Source organism: Syngnathus floridae, chromosome 11, assembly GCF_059516105.1.
Source record: "Syngnathus floridae isolate MCC-2025c chromosome 11, RoL_Sflo_1.0, whole genome shotgun sequence".
In the NCBI taxonomy this organism is placed as follows: Eukaryota; Metazoa; Chordata; class Actinopteri; order Syngnathiformes; family Syngnathidae; genus Syngnathus; species Syngnathus floridae.
In genome coordinates, this window is record NC_142423.1 from 6,996,184 (window position 1) to 7,012,156 (window position 15,973).

The 15,973-nt window shown below is 43.4% G+C and overlaps 1 protein-coding gene across 1 annotated transcript; it reads right to left on the reverse strand.

Annotated features, from left to right (window-relative positions):
- Positions 1 to 599: 599 nt before the first annotated feature.
- On the reverse strand, positions 600 to 15,951 carry LOC148390698 (G protein-coupled receptor 22-like). Its single transcript, XM_088390759.1, has 2 exons — positions 15,491 to 15,951; positions 600 to 4,123 (listed from the first exon to the last, which is right to left on the reverse strand). The coding sequence occupies exon 2, from the start codon at positions 4,032 to 4,034 to the stop codon at positions 2,352 to 2,354; it is 1,683 nt and encodes a 560-aa protein (XP_088246885.1). The 5' UTR covers positions 4,035 to 4,123; positions 15,491 to 15,951; the 3' UTR covers positions 600 to 2,351.
- Between the last annotated feature and the right edge of the window lie 22 nt (positions 15,952 to 15,973).

Genomic DNA, 15,973 nt, shown 5'->3' on the forward strand with positions numbered 1-15,973 from the left:
CCAAATGTAGATAAGAGATGAGAGAGATGCTGAACGGTGCACTGGGGAAGCAGGAGGAGAAGCATGAGAGGAAATTGGGGATGAGAAGAAGGGCATGGATGGTATGATCCTGGTAAATCAGTGAACAGACTCATGGAGAGATTTGCTTTGGTACAGCGGAAGGGGGATAAAAAAGTCAGCACAAAGAAGTGCATTTGAACTGTACAAGCTCAATGACTAGTGAAGGTTCATGACAATCATCACTAAATACCACAAGTATCTGGGACACAGATTCTAAATTTAGGGATCAAATACATGCGGAGAGCAAAGACACTGACAGGGAAGGACAGCTAAGGTCCTGGGGAAAATGAAAGGATCGCAGTCACCCCCACCAGGATGAATCCAAGTGACCCCCTGCTGATTTCCCAAGAAAATGTACAGCAACAAAACCTCTGGTTAAAAAACAAAAACAAAAAACATTTCATTTATCTTAAACATTGGCAGTGATTGTCAACTGATTGTTAACCGGTGTCCTGGAATGGATTGAGTCTTGCAGATGTTATACCACAAAAAGAGATTAATTGTCGACAATTCATTCAAATACAAAAAGCCGAGATGGATCAACTCATAGATTACATTTTAATACAGATTCTGTTCTATACAATAACACAGTTATATAAATTTTTATACAATACTAACATTTCTCTATACACGGGGTCATAAATATACAATACTGTTTACACACATACAGTATTAACACAAATACGATTACATGTATCTCTTTACAGTAGCTGATTTCATCACAATGGCTCTCTTTCTGTCCGGCAGATGATTTTAACCAAAAAAAAAAAAAAGGAGTTGGGAAAGAAAAAAAAAAAAATCTCTTACTAAAACCCAAATCTGACACTTCAATATTTACATCCCTGAAAAATGTACATGAACACACAAGTGATTTTTGTTTGGTTTACCATTAGTGTAAAAGGTGTGAGAGTATAATGGAGAAGATAGCCCAAAACCTGAGGTGGTTTCCAAGCCTTGAGGAGTTTATATAAACTTTGATGTGTTCTTTACCTAAGAAGTGACATAAATCTTTACTTACAGCAACACACACAATAGAATAGGGAATTGAGGGCTGGTTCTATTATTTCATGTCCAGCACGTTCGTAAATGTTGAGCCCTGAGGAAATAGAGAAACACAGGTACAGTGTAAATAGTCAAGGACTCAGTGCTGGAGATGGCAAAGGCCCATCTGCCTCAAAGTTCAGTCCAAATTGAGAGTTTCAAATGGAACAGTAAATGATTTTCCCTTATGTCAGCAGTTCAGGAGCTAGTAAATGACCTGCTGTGACTACAGAGATATTTCAAATGGACTGTTCACAAAATATTGCCCTTAGAGATCCATTGAAAAGCTGAAGTGATACAGTGGCCCGTCATATACACAGAGTTAAAACATAATTAGCTAGCCACATAGTTAAAGTCAACGCTGTTGTGTTAGCTGTATGGTGAATAGAAAACCAACAGTTGTGTGTTCACATTCTTTTTGTTCACATCTTAAGAGGGTCAATGCTTAGCTCATTTCAGTACACGCACGTAAACACAACACCGGGACCACCGTATCTCCTATGCGGCTTTCAAAACTGTTTAAAAAAAAAATAAAAGTCATGCCTTTGAAATGAATTCTGTTCTGCTCTAATGTAAATCAAATTAAATATCTTCTCTTTATTTTACATTTTTTGTTATTTGTACCAGTTTGCTGGTAATTTCACATTGTAAACGTCTTTGTATTTACTGACCATAACGTTTCACTCATTTGTGAAGCCTCACCCTTACCTCTGTAAACAAGACATTCAGCACCACACGCATATTTCATGAACCCAATTAAGGCTTGAAAAGAAGAGGGAGGAAAGAAAAAAGATTGACTTCAAAATTTGTTCTCACTGAGAATTCATGTGCAGATAGATCTAGATGTTTGTGTGCTTTTTTTTTTTTTTATGACGAAGCGCAGATCAGTGTGCAGTGTATGTGTATGTGTTGTGATTCTGTCTGTGCACATGCTTGGAAAAGCAGTTTTTAAATAATCATCCAAAACTTCTCCTCTATTGTGGGACATTTTCAGGTGTGGTATCACCATTATGTGTTCCCTTGAGTTCCTTTGCTGCCATGGAGACAGTTCAACGCGCTCAACTAGCTTACATTGGGAGTGCAGAAAGGTGGCTCTTGTTTGGACCCCATGACTCTGGTCTCCTCATCTGCCAGAGGTCTTGGGATCTGTCCTTTGTAAACGAATGGCTTCTCACACACATGCAAGGATATACACACACCATTCATCAACAGAAAATGGCATTCCAAACACACGCGTCGGACAACCAGGCTCATTCCCTCACCGCCTCGGTGAGGCATCGATCAGTACCGTCGCTGGCCTCCACTCGGGGCTTGCGACTCTTCCTCTGGCCACCCCCCTCCACCCAGGAGTTATGAATAACCGTCCCACCGATGGGAGCTGGGTCCACCTGAAGAAGGGACACCACCCTTTTCTTGACTCGTGTTTTCAGGGCCCGGCGAAGCTTCTGCCTTGTGAAAGCGTAGAGCAGAGGATGGAAAATGGTCGTTCCATAAGCCATCGCCAAGAAGCAAAGACGGATCCGTACTAAACCGTCGCTGGGGCCCATACACAGGATCAGAATGTTGACTGCGGACAGCGGAGCCCAGCATCCCAAGAAGGTGGATATAATGATGAGGGACATTTTAAGGACACGACGTTGGCGCTCCCGACGGTCCCTGTGTCTACGAACGGCCCGTCTCAAAGCAATGATCGCAGAAACCGAAGCTTGGACACCCATGGAGGAAGCCGGGAGTGGGGAGGTGGCGTGGGTCTGCATGGATCCTGAAGCAGGAGTCGGAGAAGCAGGGGTGGCAGGTGTGGTGGCAACAGGAGTGGTGGCAGCCGTACTGACGGTCGTGACCGTTGCGCCGCTGTCAGATATCCCTTGGGGCATGGTGGAGAGCGGCGGCGGGGACGTGGGTGTTGGGGTGGGAGACGGAATAAGGGGAGGATGAGAGAGATTCTGGTTCTGATTGGAGGACACTACCTCTGTTGGCAAGGTGAGGTCCTTTTTCTTGGTCCTCCTGCAGCGTATCCTGCAGGTCGAGTCCTTTGTACGGTTACTCCTCATCATGTGGGAACCTATTCGGATGTTGAGCGCCTGGAGGATGCGGGAGTAGGTGAACAGCATGACCACCACGGCGATGAAGAAGCAGGGCACTTGGAGCAACAAGTGGTAATACATGGCCATTCCCGTGTAGTAGCCTTGCCCCCCGATGCACAGCAGTGTTCTGTTCTGCCATATTGGAGAAAGGTGGTGGGAGGGCGAGGACGGGTAAGTTGAGGGTAAAACCGAAGGTGCAAGGGAAGAAAAAAGTGTCGTCGGTCCTGTAATGGACTCAAAGTCATTGTTCGGGCCCCCTTCCTCCTCATCCTCACTGTCCTGAGAAGAGAAGAAGTCACCCTCAAGGAAAGGCAGGAAGAAGACGGCCAGAGAGACGAACCACACGGCCGCCAGGAGCAGTCCGGCACGGCGAGGGTTCAGGAGCCGACTGGCTGGACGCACAGAGATGTCGTAGCGGTCCAAACTGATCACCAGCACATTGACGGCTGTGGCCACACTGGTGAACGTGACGCAGGCTTCGTGGAAGCAGCACAACGTAGCCAAGCTGCCCACGCCGCTTCCGTTGGCCGGCAGCAGGATGACGGCCACTGTCAGCGGCACACACAACACGCACACCAGGATGTCCAGAACGTGGAGGTTGACGGTGACCAAGTTGCTGACTGAATCCACCAGGTTGGACTGGGCGCAGTAAAGCACGAGTACAGTCAAGTTGCTGCTGAAGCCCAGGACCAGCTCCAGTATCAGCACTGTGGTCAAAGACACCTGGAAGCCAAGCGGATATGGGGCGCTCCAGTCCTCCTCCACTCCACCCCCGCCCCGTCCATCCAGGAGGCCTACCCCCTGACCATCGCTGGTCTCCGGGAGGTCACGATAGCCTTCGGTCTCCATTGGTGCCGCGGCACTCCTTTACACATAGCAACAGCTGCTACCACGCCAAATCATCGTCATCGATGAAGATGGGGTGTCAGGGTGGTCTTCTGCGAACAAAACAAACGGGGAGGAGAAACAGAAGAGGTGTTAGATCATGCCGTTTTTTTTAATTCAAGTCCAACTTCTGTTGCCAGATCCTAAGTACATTTGTGAGTAAATCGGGGCGACATCATCATAATGTGCCGTGAAATTTGTCTTATGCAAACGATGAGCGTTGGCTCACTAAAGGTTGGGAAACATTCCGCAGAGTCTTGATTTGTGCGCATTAGCAGGGGATCATTGAACAGCTAATAGATTTACAAAAGACACACAAGTTTGAAATCTCTTCCAGAAATACTTCCAATTGTGCGCTGAATATAATATAACATTCTGTTCAAGCTGAGTAGGCGGATGCATGATTATGCAATGTATATTAAATGGGTCAGAAAGTGTGCGTGTGGTCCGCAAACCCACAGGAACGCTAGCTAGCCCACGAGCGGGTATCTTTTGCTTGCAAAGTGCACACAGCTTGATGAGAATGAAAGCTGATACAAACGGCGGGTATGCCAATACGCCGTAAAAGGATCATTTAAAATACAACGAGCAGAATAAAACTGTCAGCTTCAACCTTCCTTAGTAAAGGTAGCGGGATCGGCGTGAGACTGTGTGCTGAATGTCAACGTCGCAGACACCCGACTGAGGGTGGCAGCAGTTAATAGTTCTCACAGGGGGACGTAATGAAGACGAATGGATCAATGATCCACAGACAGTGGCACATAAACAAGCCTATCAGAAAAAGAGCAGCTCTTCACCCCTCCCTCACTCTCTGCTCCCACTTTGCTTCAACTGGAAGAGACAGACTGTTTTGCATAAAGGTGACAGTATTCATGCCTGTCTGCATGCTCTTGTGAAGATAATACAGTAGGAAAGGCCAACTGTCATAAAGGGACATCCAGCTTTATAAAATCCTTTAATACAGTCTCTAAACTACAGTGAAACCTTTTAACGAGAATGAATGAATTACAAAGTGAATGCATGAACTTGAGCTCACTCGAATTTGAAACCTGGACCACATTTGACGTTCCTCTGTGTAAAGATGGTGCCTTGTTGAGCCGTGCCCCACTGTTGACCTTTTCTCTGGCATAATTGCTGTTCTCACCCTCTTGTGCGCCCTTTTCGCTTTGTTTTATTTCACACCTTCCTCTCCCATTTGTCAAGAGGGAAGCAGAAGTTTGTCCCGAATGGAACAGTGGTTCATCTTAATCCACTAATGGGTTCCACGGGGTTCGCCGTGTTGCTGGAGCATTGATTTGAAGCATCATCGATCTGACGAGCTCGGGCAAGAGCGCGTGCAAACACACTCCCTATCGTCCTCTCACAGACACCTGTGATCGCATTTGAAGTGGTACCTACCAACACTTGTGATTGTTGTTAATTTAGAGTGACACAGGTCACAATATCGTTTGTTGCGAGAGGAGAAGATGAGAAGTTTGAGATGAGGAGTGCACTACCACATCACGCCAGAGAAAATGACTGGGCTGAGAATCACTGAGAAGCCAGAGATCTTTAAAGAGGCAGCAAAAGTGTTAATTAATCCCAAATGAACGAGCTGTTTGGTAAAAACGACAAAATGTTCTTACAAAAGAAGATTTTGCACCGTGTTTCTGCGGTTGTCAGGCCGCCATCAGTTCCTCATTAGATGCCATTATCACTTAACAAGGGGTTAATAGAGAACTGTTGAAATGAGCAAGCGAAGAAGCTTTCACCAAGTGTAATTGATGCCATTCTCTGACTAAGTGCAACAATGACAATGCCAGTTTTGTGATAATGGACATCGTGTGTGAGGAGCTGGGACGAGACTCAAAGGGACACAGACAAAAGAAAATGTCTGCCTTTGAGGGGAAATGTCAAAGCCCTCATTGGAGGTAGATGACGATCTAACCTGCCGATGGGGAAAATACAGTACAAAGTCTGTCTCATTTATACTGTGATCAACATTGGGAATGAAATTCCCAGAGAGGTCAACTTATTTTATTTCAACTCCTATGTGAAATGATTGACATGGGAGCCAGCCAATGACATTCCAGTATAAGAGCGTCGTACCACCTAAAAAAATGACCAACATAAATTCATGCTGTGTTCAGTATAGTCAGGCGAATGTACACATAAACGTTTGTAAACAAATAGTACTAAAAATACACTGGCTGATAAATACGTATGCTCCATTTGCACATTTAATTCAGAGATTCTTTCATGTGCCACTAGAGGGAGCCAAATACCACACTTTGAGAAACACTTGTACTGAGATTATATGGTAGAGACGGCACGTCCGAATGTCGACTAACATTTTGAAATCCGCCCGAAAGAGAAGAAGGCTCTTAATTTGGTTACCTTGTTACATCCAATCTGTCGACTGATCCTGTGTACCACTAATATATGTAGCTTCCTGGGCCCTGCTGGCGGGATGATTATTGGTGTCAGCATGTTAATGGTTGTCAAGGCCTGACTGTACCTCATGCTGTCATCATGCAAACCTCCAAGCCGCATGTGCTGTACGGACATGAGCCAATCACATCCATATCGTGTTTACTTGTTTTGTTTTGGACTGAGACTTGTTTCTTGCCAGGGACTAAATTGCTTTTGCACAACATGTAGCAGTTTTTGTTCTTGGCACAGAGAACAAAGTAAGGAACCATGCATGTTGACAACGGCAGATGGGAACAAAAACAAAATGGAGTGAAGTAGAAGAGCTACACGATGTCTGCCGTGGGAAATCGAGGCAATCGTAGTAATATAGTAAATATTTGGGCATTATCTGAAGATGTTATAAAACAGACTCTTTCTTTTGAAGGGCTTGTAAGTGCATCTAAATTCAACATATGTACTTGGATACATGACTGCACTGAAACGTAGGCTCTGTTGATGCCTGCTGAGGACCTAATTATTCAATCAGAAGCGTAGGAGTACGAAGTGTGATGAAAGGTCGAAATTAAAACAGATTCATCAAAGCAATCAACGAGCGGCTGATAATAAAATCGCTATCTTTTTTTTTTTCCTGGTGGCCTGAGATTTCCCATAACCAGAAACAGCTCAAGTGATACTGAAAATAGATGGATGTTTTATTGTTGTGTACTCGATAATAGAAATTGTCGACTCGGGATTTTAAAGTGCACTTCCAGTCTAGTAAACCTGCTCGCAACACCTGACAAACTTTTGAAGGCACCCTGTCCTTCATGCTGCCTGCGTGCCGGGGTGTCAAGCCACTGCTCCTATTATTTTGAACGTCCCCTTCCGAAGTGCATACTCACCTCTCGCCAAACACTCGGTATTCGATATAAAATCCCGGTTCCGCCTAGTGATGGGGATAATTGTCGCAGCCTCAGCGTGCCAACCGACTACACACTCACCAAGATGGAAGGCATTGTCACTGTGTAAAACGGTTTACTGAGGCTGGAGAAACTTGTCATCTGCTTCTTCTATTATGGATTTTTTTCATTGTTACACTGTGAAATGTCAACACAAATGGGGAGACGAGGAGAATGCTTTGATTCTGCGCGACACCAGAAGTTGACATTTAGGTAAGATGGGAAAGGGAAGCGCTAACAAAGGAAGGAACGGAAGCCAACAGAACGATAGCGCATACAGCACCCTGTCTTACGGATTCCTGATGTCTGCAGTGAAACAATTGATCGATGCTTTCATTATCTCACTCGAGTCTTCTCGAAGCGCAAACGGCAGGTAACCAGCAGGTGGCCAGGAACATCTGTGGCAGGCCCTCAATGCCACGATTGCTATAGCTACAATGCTGTGGCTCAATTTCTTACAGCGTGCAAGGCTCGGGCAACACTGTCTTAAATACGAACTTTTTTTTTAGACCATCAAAAACCATCGTCAATAATAAAAGAACCAATGCACTGTGCCAGTAAATGCAGCAATGCACAAAACAATTGATTCTGTTCATTTCAGATTTTTGTGTGGTAACTTGAAGCCTGGTAGAATTAAAAAAAAAGAAAAGCAACAAGAAAGACTGAGGCATTGAAGTAATATATTGCATCCATAGCCGCTGGCAAGGATGTTGGCTTCATCATAATTGCTTCATAGATCAATACAAAACATTCCCATATGCCGAAAAGACCCAGTCTACAGTTTGCATGACACATGGGGTTGATGACATTGTGCCCCTGGATAAAGTGTTCACAGGTACAGAAAGTGTCAAGATGGCTCACATTACAAGAAAAATAACATTGAATGGGGATTATGGGACAAGTTAGACACATTAATTCCATAAGTGAATCAATTCACTGTTGGTTCTGTTTCCATGGTAGCAGACGTAAAGTCTCGTAAAAATCTCTCAGCCATGATTGGAAAACAATCCAAATCAAAAATAGTAAGTAGAGCAGAACTATTTTTGCCTTCTCAATGACATATTCCTACACCACTTCACAAACTAGTCAATTAATGTTTATAATCTCAAAATATTGTGCAAGACTGATGACCTTCCAGTACACATTTAAAAGAAAAACAGCACCCTCTGTTGGATATGGTGGGGCACTGCCCATTCTGTTCCCAAAAATTAAAGTTGCCTCTGGTTTTTTTTTTGTCATATTAGAATAAAAACAAATGCGCCATTTTCCTGCAATATAACTTATTGAAATGGTTCATAAAACAATGTTTACACTATGTAACAGCAACAGCATGCTCCCAGTGTGAAATTTTCAAATTGTACTCGTGCAAAGCAGTTTCTCACCACTGCCCACACGGCACACCCACAGACACCCACACGGCTCCTTGCACATGCTCCTCGCCAGCACGCTCACTGCGGATGAAGCATGTGACGGATGGCTGTACGAAGTACACGACATACGAAGCGGCTGAATGACTTGGGAGGAGTAGCTAACGGAAGTTTAGATAAAAATTGGAGGTGAGGTGCAAAGAATGGATGATGGATGAAGGGTCGTGGGGGGTTGCGCAGATGGATGCGGCGTGGTGTGATCCTTGGCGGGGGATGTTTGCTCCCTGCTTGCCACCTCCATCCATCTCCTTTTGGAAATGTCCCAGTCGGGCCACCTCGCCCCTCATTCCATCCCTCTTCGACTTACACATGTGTGCGTTTCTGCTTGTTGCACGGCATCATGTTTTCTTACTCTTCAGTCGGGAAAGTTGCCAGCAACCTCGCTCACATAATGTTATGACTAAGGGCCAGATACAAGCGTTTTTTTGCTCATTCGTGACGACAGAAAGAGCCTGAATATTCAAATCTCAAAGAGGAAGTCCTTGAAAGCGAATGAGTTACCCTAACCTTTAAATTCTACAATCACCATTTGCATGCAAGCTTGAGCAGAAACAAAACATGGCCTATTAGGGGTTCAACAATGAGTTGACTTTGCTACTTCAAGAATTAAAGCTTCAGTTGCGCTCTGAAATGTCTGGCCAATATAGCGACAGTTTTTATACATTGATGTGAATCAGAAAGTACAAAAAGAAGCTAGTGGTGGATGAGAATAGCGTTTAGCCTTGCTAGCTTTGGCTAAAAGAGGCAAGCGAAACTTCATCTTTGTTGTCAAAATGTTATACCAATAACGTGTGGGCAACAACTGTGTGACAACAAGAACTAATAACTCCCGACTTTCATCACATTATAGAAATTTAATATTTCATCCCCTATGGCATGCTGTGCTGAGAAAATGGAGTTTCCATGAACCAATTTGGAGCAATGAAACTTTATGGATGGCTGCATAATGTAGTCACAGTAAATTCATCCCCATTCAGCTCAGCAAGTGGCCCAAAGTTTTCTTCACTAAACCAATTACTGTACTGAACTCAACCAATGTAACTTTTACATTTTACACAATATAGCAAAAAATATCAACGCATGCCATTTTGGCCGAAGAAAAACAAGGACGTCCTGACACGTTATATTCTGAAACTGATTTACCAGAACATCAATAAAGAAGCGATAGAAGTCCAGTTAATTATCACATCCGATAATCCATACAGTGAGCTGTACGTAAAGAAAAGATTTCAGTCCCTAGGCAGCCGGTCCGCAGGGTGCAAGACATCATTACCACTTGACAGCTTGTTCGATGGATTTCATTTAGTCCCGCCATTCATTAGCGGTGCAGCTCGGCACATTATATGCGGCGATGACGTCCCTAGCCTGCAATTTTGCCATTACACGTGCCGCCCATCAATAAGCTCTAATCAAAGCCGCCGCGCAATCACACTTCTTTAAAACTGGAGGAAATCAAGATAAAGTGGCAAAGATGCCGAAATCACAGTCAGCGCTTGCATCCCACAGTCAATGACGGCCATGATGATGATGACACTTAGACAATAAGATCATGATCAAGGGGGAGCGTGTATTATACGTGTAGCGCGCTGGCAAGGACGCCTACATACCTTCTGCTCACTTGTTTCATTACAGCGCCATTTTACACGCGTACGCAGTGGGAATGCACAATGCAACTGTTGCACCGTGTTGTTGTGACTAAATAGAGAAGTCTTTGCGCGAGGTCATCTGTCACTTTGGCGCGGCTCTCGAGCTATTTGTGTGATAACAAGCCTCTTTGCTGTTCTTTTCTAAGGCCTCAATAAGCTTTTGTGCGACGGCGGCGGCCTTCAAGTCACACTCGGCCAGGTGGCTTATGTGTGAACATTTCCATTATGGATGTTGCTTCTATTAGCTATTGTAGATATGAAAAAGTTCACACACCCCTGGTGATGTCAGGTTATGTTTTTAAAAAGAGAGGAAGTAAAATGAAAGGACTGAAATATTGAGGTTGCACAAGTGCGCACACCCTCTTATAATAACTGGAATGTGACTGTTCAGAATTAACCAATCTTTTCCAAATGTGTTAATGAGAGCCAGCGCTCATTAAAGTGCCTCTGATTAACCCAAAATAAATTTCAGAAGTTCCGGTTGGCTTTCTGTTTTTTTTTGCTTTCTAGCAGAAGGCCGAAGCTTAATAAATTAATTAGGCTTTTCCTGGAAAGCAGGAAAAGAGAACATTTGAGATGTACAAGTTATATTTATTATATTGTTATTTGTGGATAATATTTTGAAAAGTAAACTTTTATTAGTTTACCCATCTGTTTATCAGATAGCAGACGGCTTTCTGATTCATTGATGATTATAAATGGACTTGGGTGCCATGATGTTTCCAGTGGGTGGATGGCTCCTCCGTTGTGAGTCACATGGTAGAAATTCCTATATCTTATGTTATCCACACTCTCATCAAATTGGTTCTTCATTTTCATGCAATATGAAGAACAAAGCACACAGAGTATGTTTATAAGGAATTAGATTGCTGCTGTGGAGTGGAGACTTGGAAAATGCCTCCCACCTTGAATTTGGTTTTGTCAATATCTGAGGAAGAGTATTACAGTTTCATCTTTCAAGAAAACCAAACTTGCCATTTTGTCGATTGCCGACTTGGCAAAAGCGGACACGGTCTCTCAGTGCACAATTGGGGGAATCTTCTCTTCTCGTATAATGTGGCTGCTTCCACTTTCTTTCTCACACTTGCTACAAGATGTTCACTCTTCAAGGCTTCTCCTTATAGTTGTGGTCCATACTTGCCTCCAACAACATCCAATAGCAGAAGCACTTGCTATTTCTGCACCTAAAATTGATTTTTGGTGCTGTTATATTTAGGTACCATCTTATGTAACGCTACTAAATATATGCAGGAAGGAGGAGAAGAACAAGTAGGAACCGTCACGATAAGAAAAGACGTGACAACAAAGAAGTGGAACTGATGAGGTAGGTTAACATGATTAAGCTGTTTCGCTCAACAAAGCAATTAGCACTCAATTATAGCCATTTATCTACTGCAGACAGGACATTGCTGGGCAAGAGGTGAGCACATCCTGCAGGTGTTCCTTCATGACATATGGAGGTCGAACCTCGGGGAAAACGCCACACGGGTTCATCTTATAAATGAAAAGATAAGATTACCATCCACCAAAAAAGAATGTGGTGAATATTTTTTAAAGATGCCAGAAGTGTCCTTCAAATTTTATGGCTTCTCTTCCAACCCCACCTCCCTCAGAACCAGTCGTAGCCATTTTGCTTTCATGATTCAAGTATCAACAACCTTGGAACACAAGTGCAATGGGTTGAGCAGACGACTGACAATACAAGATTGTCCGTCCAACTATTTCTATAGCGGTTGTCATTAGTGTCACGGGTTAGTTACAGCTTATCACAGCTGACTTTGGCCAAGACCTTTCTGTTCTAGTATCAGTGTTAGAAAAACAAAGGTCATGATGACAAACAACAGTATTGTTTGAAGCAAGGAAAAGGAATAACAATGAGGAACACACACAAAGTCAGCCATTGTGTACTTACTAAATCGTTCCGTCACGTAATGGCAGCATTTTTAGATGCACAGTTTGGGTGAAAATCACTCCTGATTTTAGAAAATAAGCTTGTCACTACCAGGTCGGAAGAAGAAAAATATGATTATGGTAAAATCAAGTGTCATTGTCTTATGAAAACATTTTGACGCTAACTCAGAGTAGAAGTAGGATGACTTTTTTTTTTTTAAGTATGTCGCACTTTGATGAAACATTGCAATCAGTTTATGTCTTAAGAAAGTCCAAATAAAGCACTTAGGTGAATTTCTGACATACACATACAAGCCACATTGTGTGGAGCAGATGGCTAATGCTCAGTCCGTAAAGTGTTCATACATGCCCTGTAGTCCATACAAGCATACTTTCTCAGCTCTTGATAGTCAATTTCAGCCAGCTCACAACACTGTGCTGCTGTGATTTATCGCTCTGCCTCTTCTATATATTGGGTATCTGTTATTTTTTTTTTATACAACCATCCACCTGTTTTTTTGTCCCACCGCGCTAAGATGTCTTTCACCTTCTCATTTGCACACACAGGCGCTCTTCAGCGAGCCGTGCTGTTTACTAAACAGGTGATAAAGCGTTGTTAATTTGACATTGCAAAAACAAAGGCTAGGTGAGATTTTTTGGGTTTTCTTTGTTTTGCACCAAAAATTCTGATCGTGTATATAAATATTTTTTGCAGCCTCCAATTTAAGGCAAAAACACCTTATCCAAAAACTGCACCTCATCTGAATAATTAAAATCCCAGCCAATTAGATCAAATACTGTGCAATTGCCTTTGCTAGTCAAGTAAAATCTAAATTGAATCCAATGCAAGCAAGAAGCATTTTGAGGACTCCTTTGTATGACAATGGAGCAGCGCTTACATAAATCTTGCACACGAGGGACGCCTCTTTAATCGGCTCAGCGAGAGTCTGGCCATCCGCTCAGCAACGGCATACGTGAAAGGTAGAAAAGGCCCACAAGTGGACACACATCATATCACTTTGTTCATTGGCGAGCAAGTAAATACGACAGCCGGCCTCGGCGGCGCTGCGGCGTCTGGTTGCAGAGTGACTGCTGGTGGAATATTTCCCTCATAAGCAGCATCAAAGCATCTCTATAAATACATGCATACAACACAAACTCTCAATGACCCACATGCAATGCAAATACATCAGCGGAGAGCAAATGGGAAATACTTTCTAATCATTTCAGAGTGAGAAAGTATGCAAACATGCAGCTGAAGTAAACAGTGCAGGAGAGATGGGCTTTAGTTGACATTTGCAATCATTGCATATTTGAATCATTCTGATTACTAAAAAGTTCAATTTGGGCTGACCGATCTCAGGAGCTGAGGTTGCATATTAATGAACCAAAAAGAGAAATTTGGAGGGAAGCATTTAAATAGGACGAATTAACATCAACATCATTATTGCGAATGATTAAATGAACATTGTATGACTGAAATAAAAATAAAATAAAATGGCACCTACATTAAATGGGAGTTGGCAACTTTCAAAAAACATTTTTTGACATAGTTGTTATAATGGTTAATGTGATTAAAAATAATGAGTAAAATGAACTTGTCATCAGCCGTCACCGGCCCCCCACCTTGTGCTTCCAATTTTCCATTTTATTTACAAGAAACAACCAGTGAGAGGACGAAAATGTAACTGATGAGCTGTCAGCCATTTCTTGTGCACTCAGGGGCACACATAACTTAAGATTCCAGAGCAGGCATACCTCCAAAGGTTGTTTCACCTCTGACGTGGTAGTTGCTTGCAAATCAAAATAATGACCAATTGGCTAATCCCGAAAACCGGTTTAACAAATATGACAAAAAATGTTTGTTTTTAAAACTCTTCCCTCTATACTTATTGGTAACTTTCAGCCTAAACAATAATGAGCATTTTAAATTACCTTGTTGATAGATATTAAATTGCGTTTTATATTGTTCTGTTTATAATATAGTTTTTATTTAATTACCTCACTGAGCTCGAGGAGATGGACAAAGCAATCAAAAGAGACATCAGTGTACTTTTACACTGCTGCAAATTCCCCCCCAACCATTTTCTATCCCATTTATTCTCATTAGAGTTGCAGGTAATTGGAGCGTATCCCAGCTAACTGAGTGAGACAAGAAGTATCTCCTGGAACGGTCGCTAGTCAATCAAATGTTGATAGAGGAGTGACATTTTTAAAACGTGGAAGGACGCAGAGTAGCCTACACAAGACCATGTGAAGTTCACACCGAGATTCAAACCCAGATCTCCTGACTGTGATGCACACATGCTAACCACATCCCACGGCAGCCAATCCACTCAGCAAAAAACAATAAAAATGGGTTTAGGATGGCGTCTCGATAGAGAAAATGCAAACAAAAAGCAATGAATGTAAAGTTGAGCAGAGGCTCGGTGGTCTGGTGCTCAGCGATCGCGTGACACCTGCTATGCATACGGGCTAATTGGGACCTTGAGCATCGGCGTCATCCTAATGAGATGAGATGCTACTTTACACCACGCTGCTGTCACCGTGCACACATGAGCCAATTTCACCAATCTCATCAGCACATATGTGACACACTGGTGGCATGCTTTTTCAAATCATGTCACATTTCTAATTCAAATGTGCCAATTAGGAGACCTGTAGAGGAACATGGACATGACGCATGCCAAGGTGCATGACTGTCTCGGGTGATTAACGCCATTTAAAAGCAATTTGTTTCAGACAATACAGTTGCAGACATTAGTTGGGGAAGTGATGCATGCGGCCCCCAAAATGAGTATCGTGTTAAGCGTGGCCCGTCCATGTGACTGCATGGAGCCCGTCAACAACAACCACCACCAGCATCACAAAATAATGCACTCACACACTTCAGATTACAAAGTGCATGTTTGCATTGAGTACTATTCTACTACAAACAATTGGGTTAATTATTCCATTGTCCCCATTTTTGATTTGTTAGACACTGTTCAACATATTCCTTTTGCATGTGTGAAGAAAATATGAAGAAAAAAAATCCTTCATGTATTTTCCTTCTATTTTTTTTCTTCAATTTTTCATGGATTTATGCAGCTAAGAAGTCAACTCACCAGTATGAAGAATGGGAACTTGGTTTACATCCTACTGCAGGGGTCCGTCTCCGCTTCTGGACCAGGTTCCACTCCGGTGCTCCCCAGGACAGCCGGCGGACAGCCCCAAAACGTGAGCAGAATATTTCGCTTCCCTTTTGTCATAAATATTACATAGGCAGGAGGTGGTGGTTTGAAGATGGTTGATGGTGGTGGGGAACTTCCACCGCGGCAGCACTCAGGTATCGCCTCGGCGTCTCAGCGTTTAAATTCCACGCTCTGCACTCCACTTCTCCACTGCGCCGCAGCGCACTTTCCACCGCATCCCACAAACGGACCGGCCGAACGCATCTGCTCTCAAGCAGTCTCTCTGATACGCTGATCTGCAGGAGGATGGAGGGAGGGTAGGAGGGAGGGAGGATGGAGGGTGTTTGTTGGAAGGGGGAGGAGTCACGGATGCGGGAGTACAGGGATGAGGGACAGGAGTGTGTGCACGAGACAGGG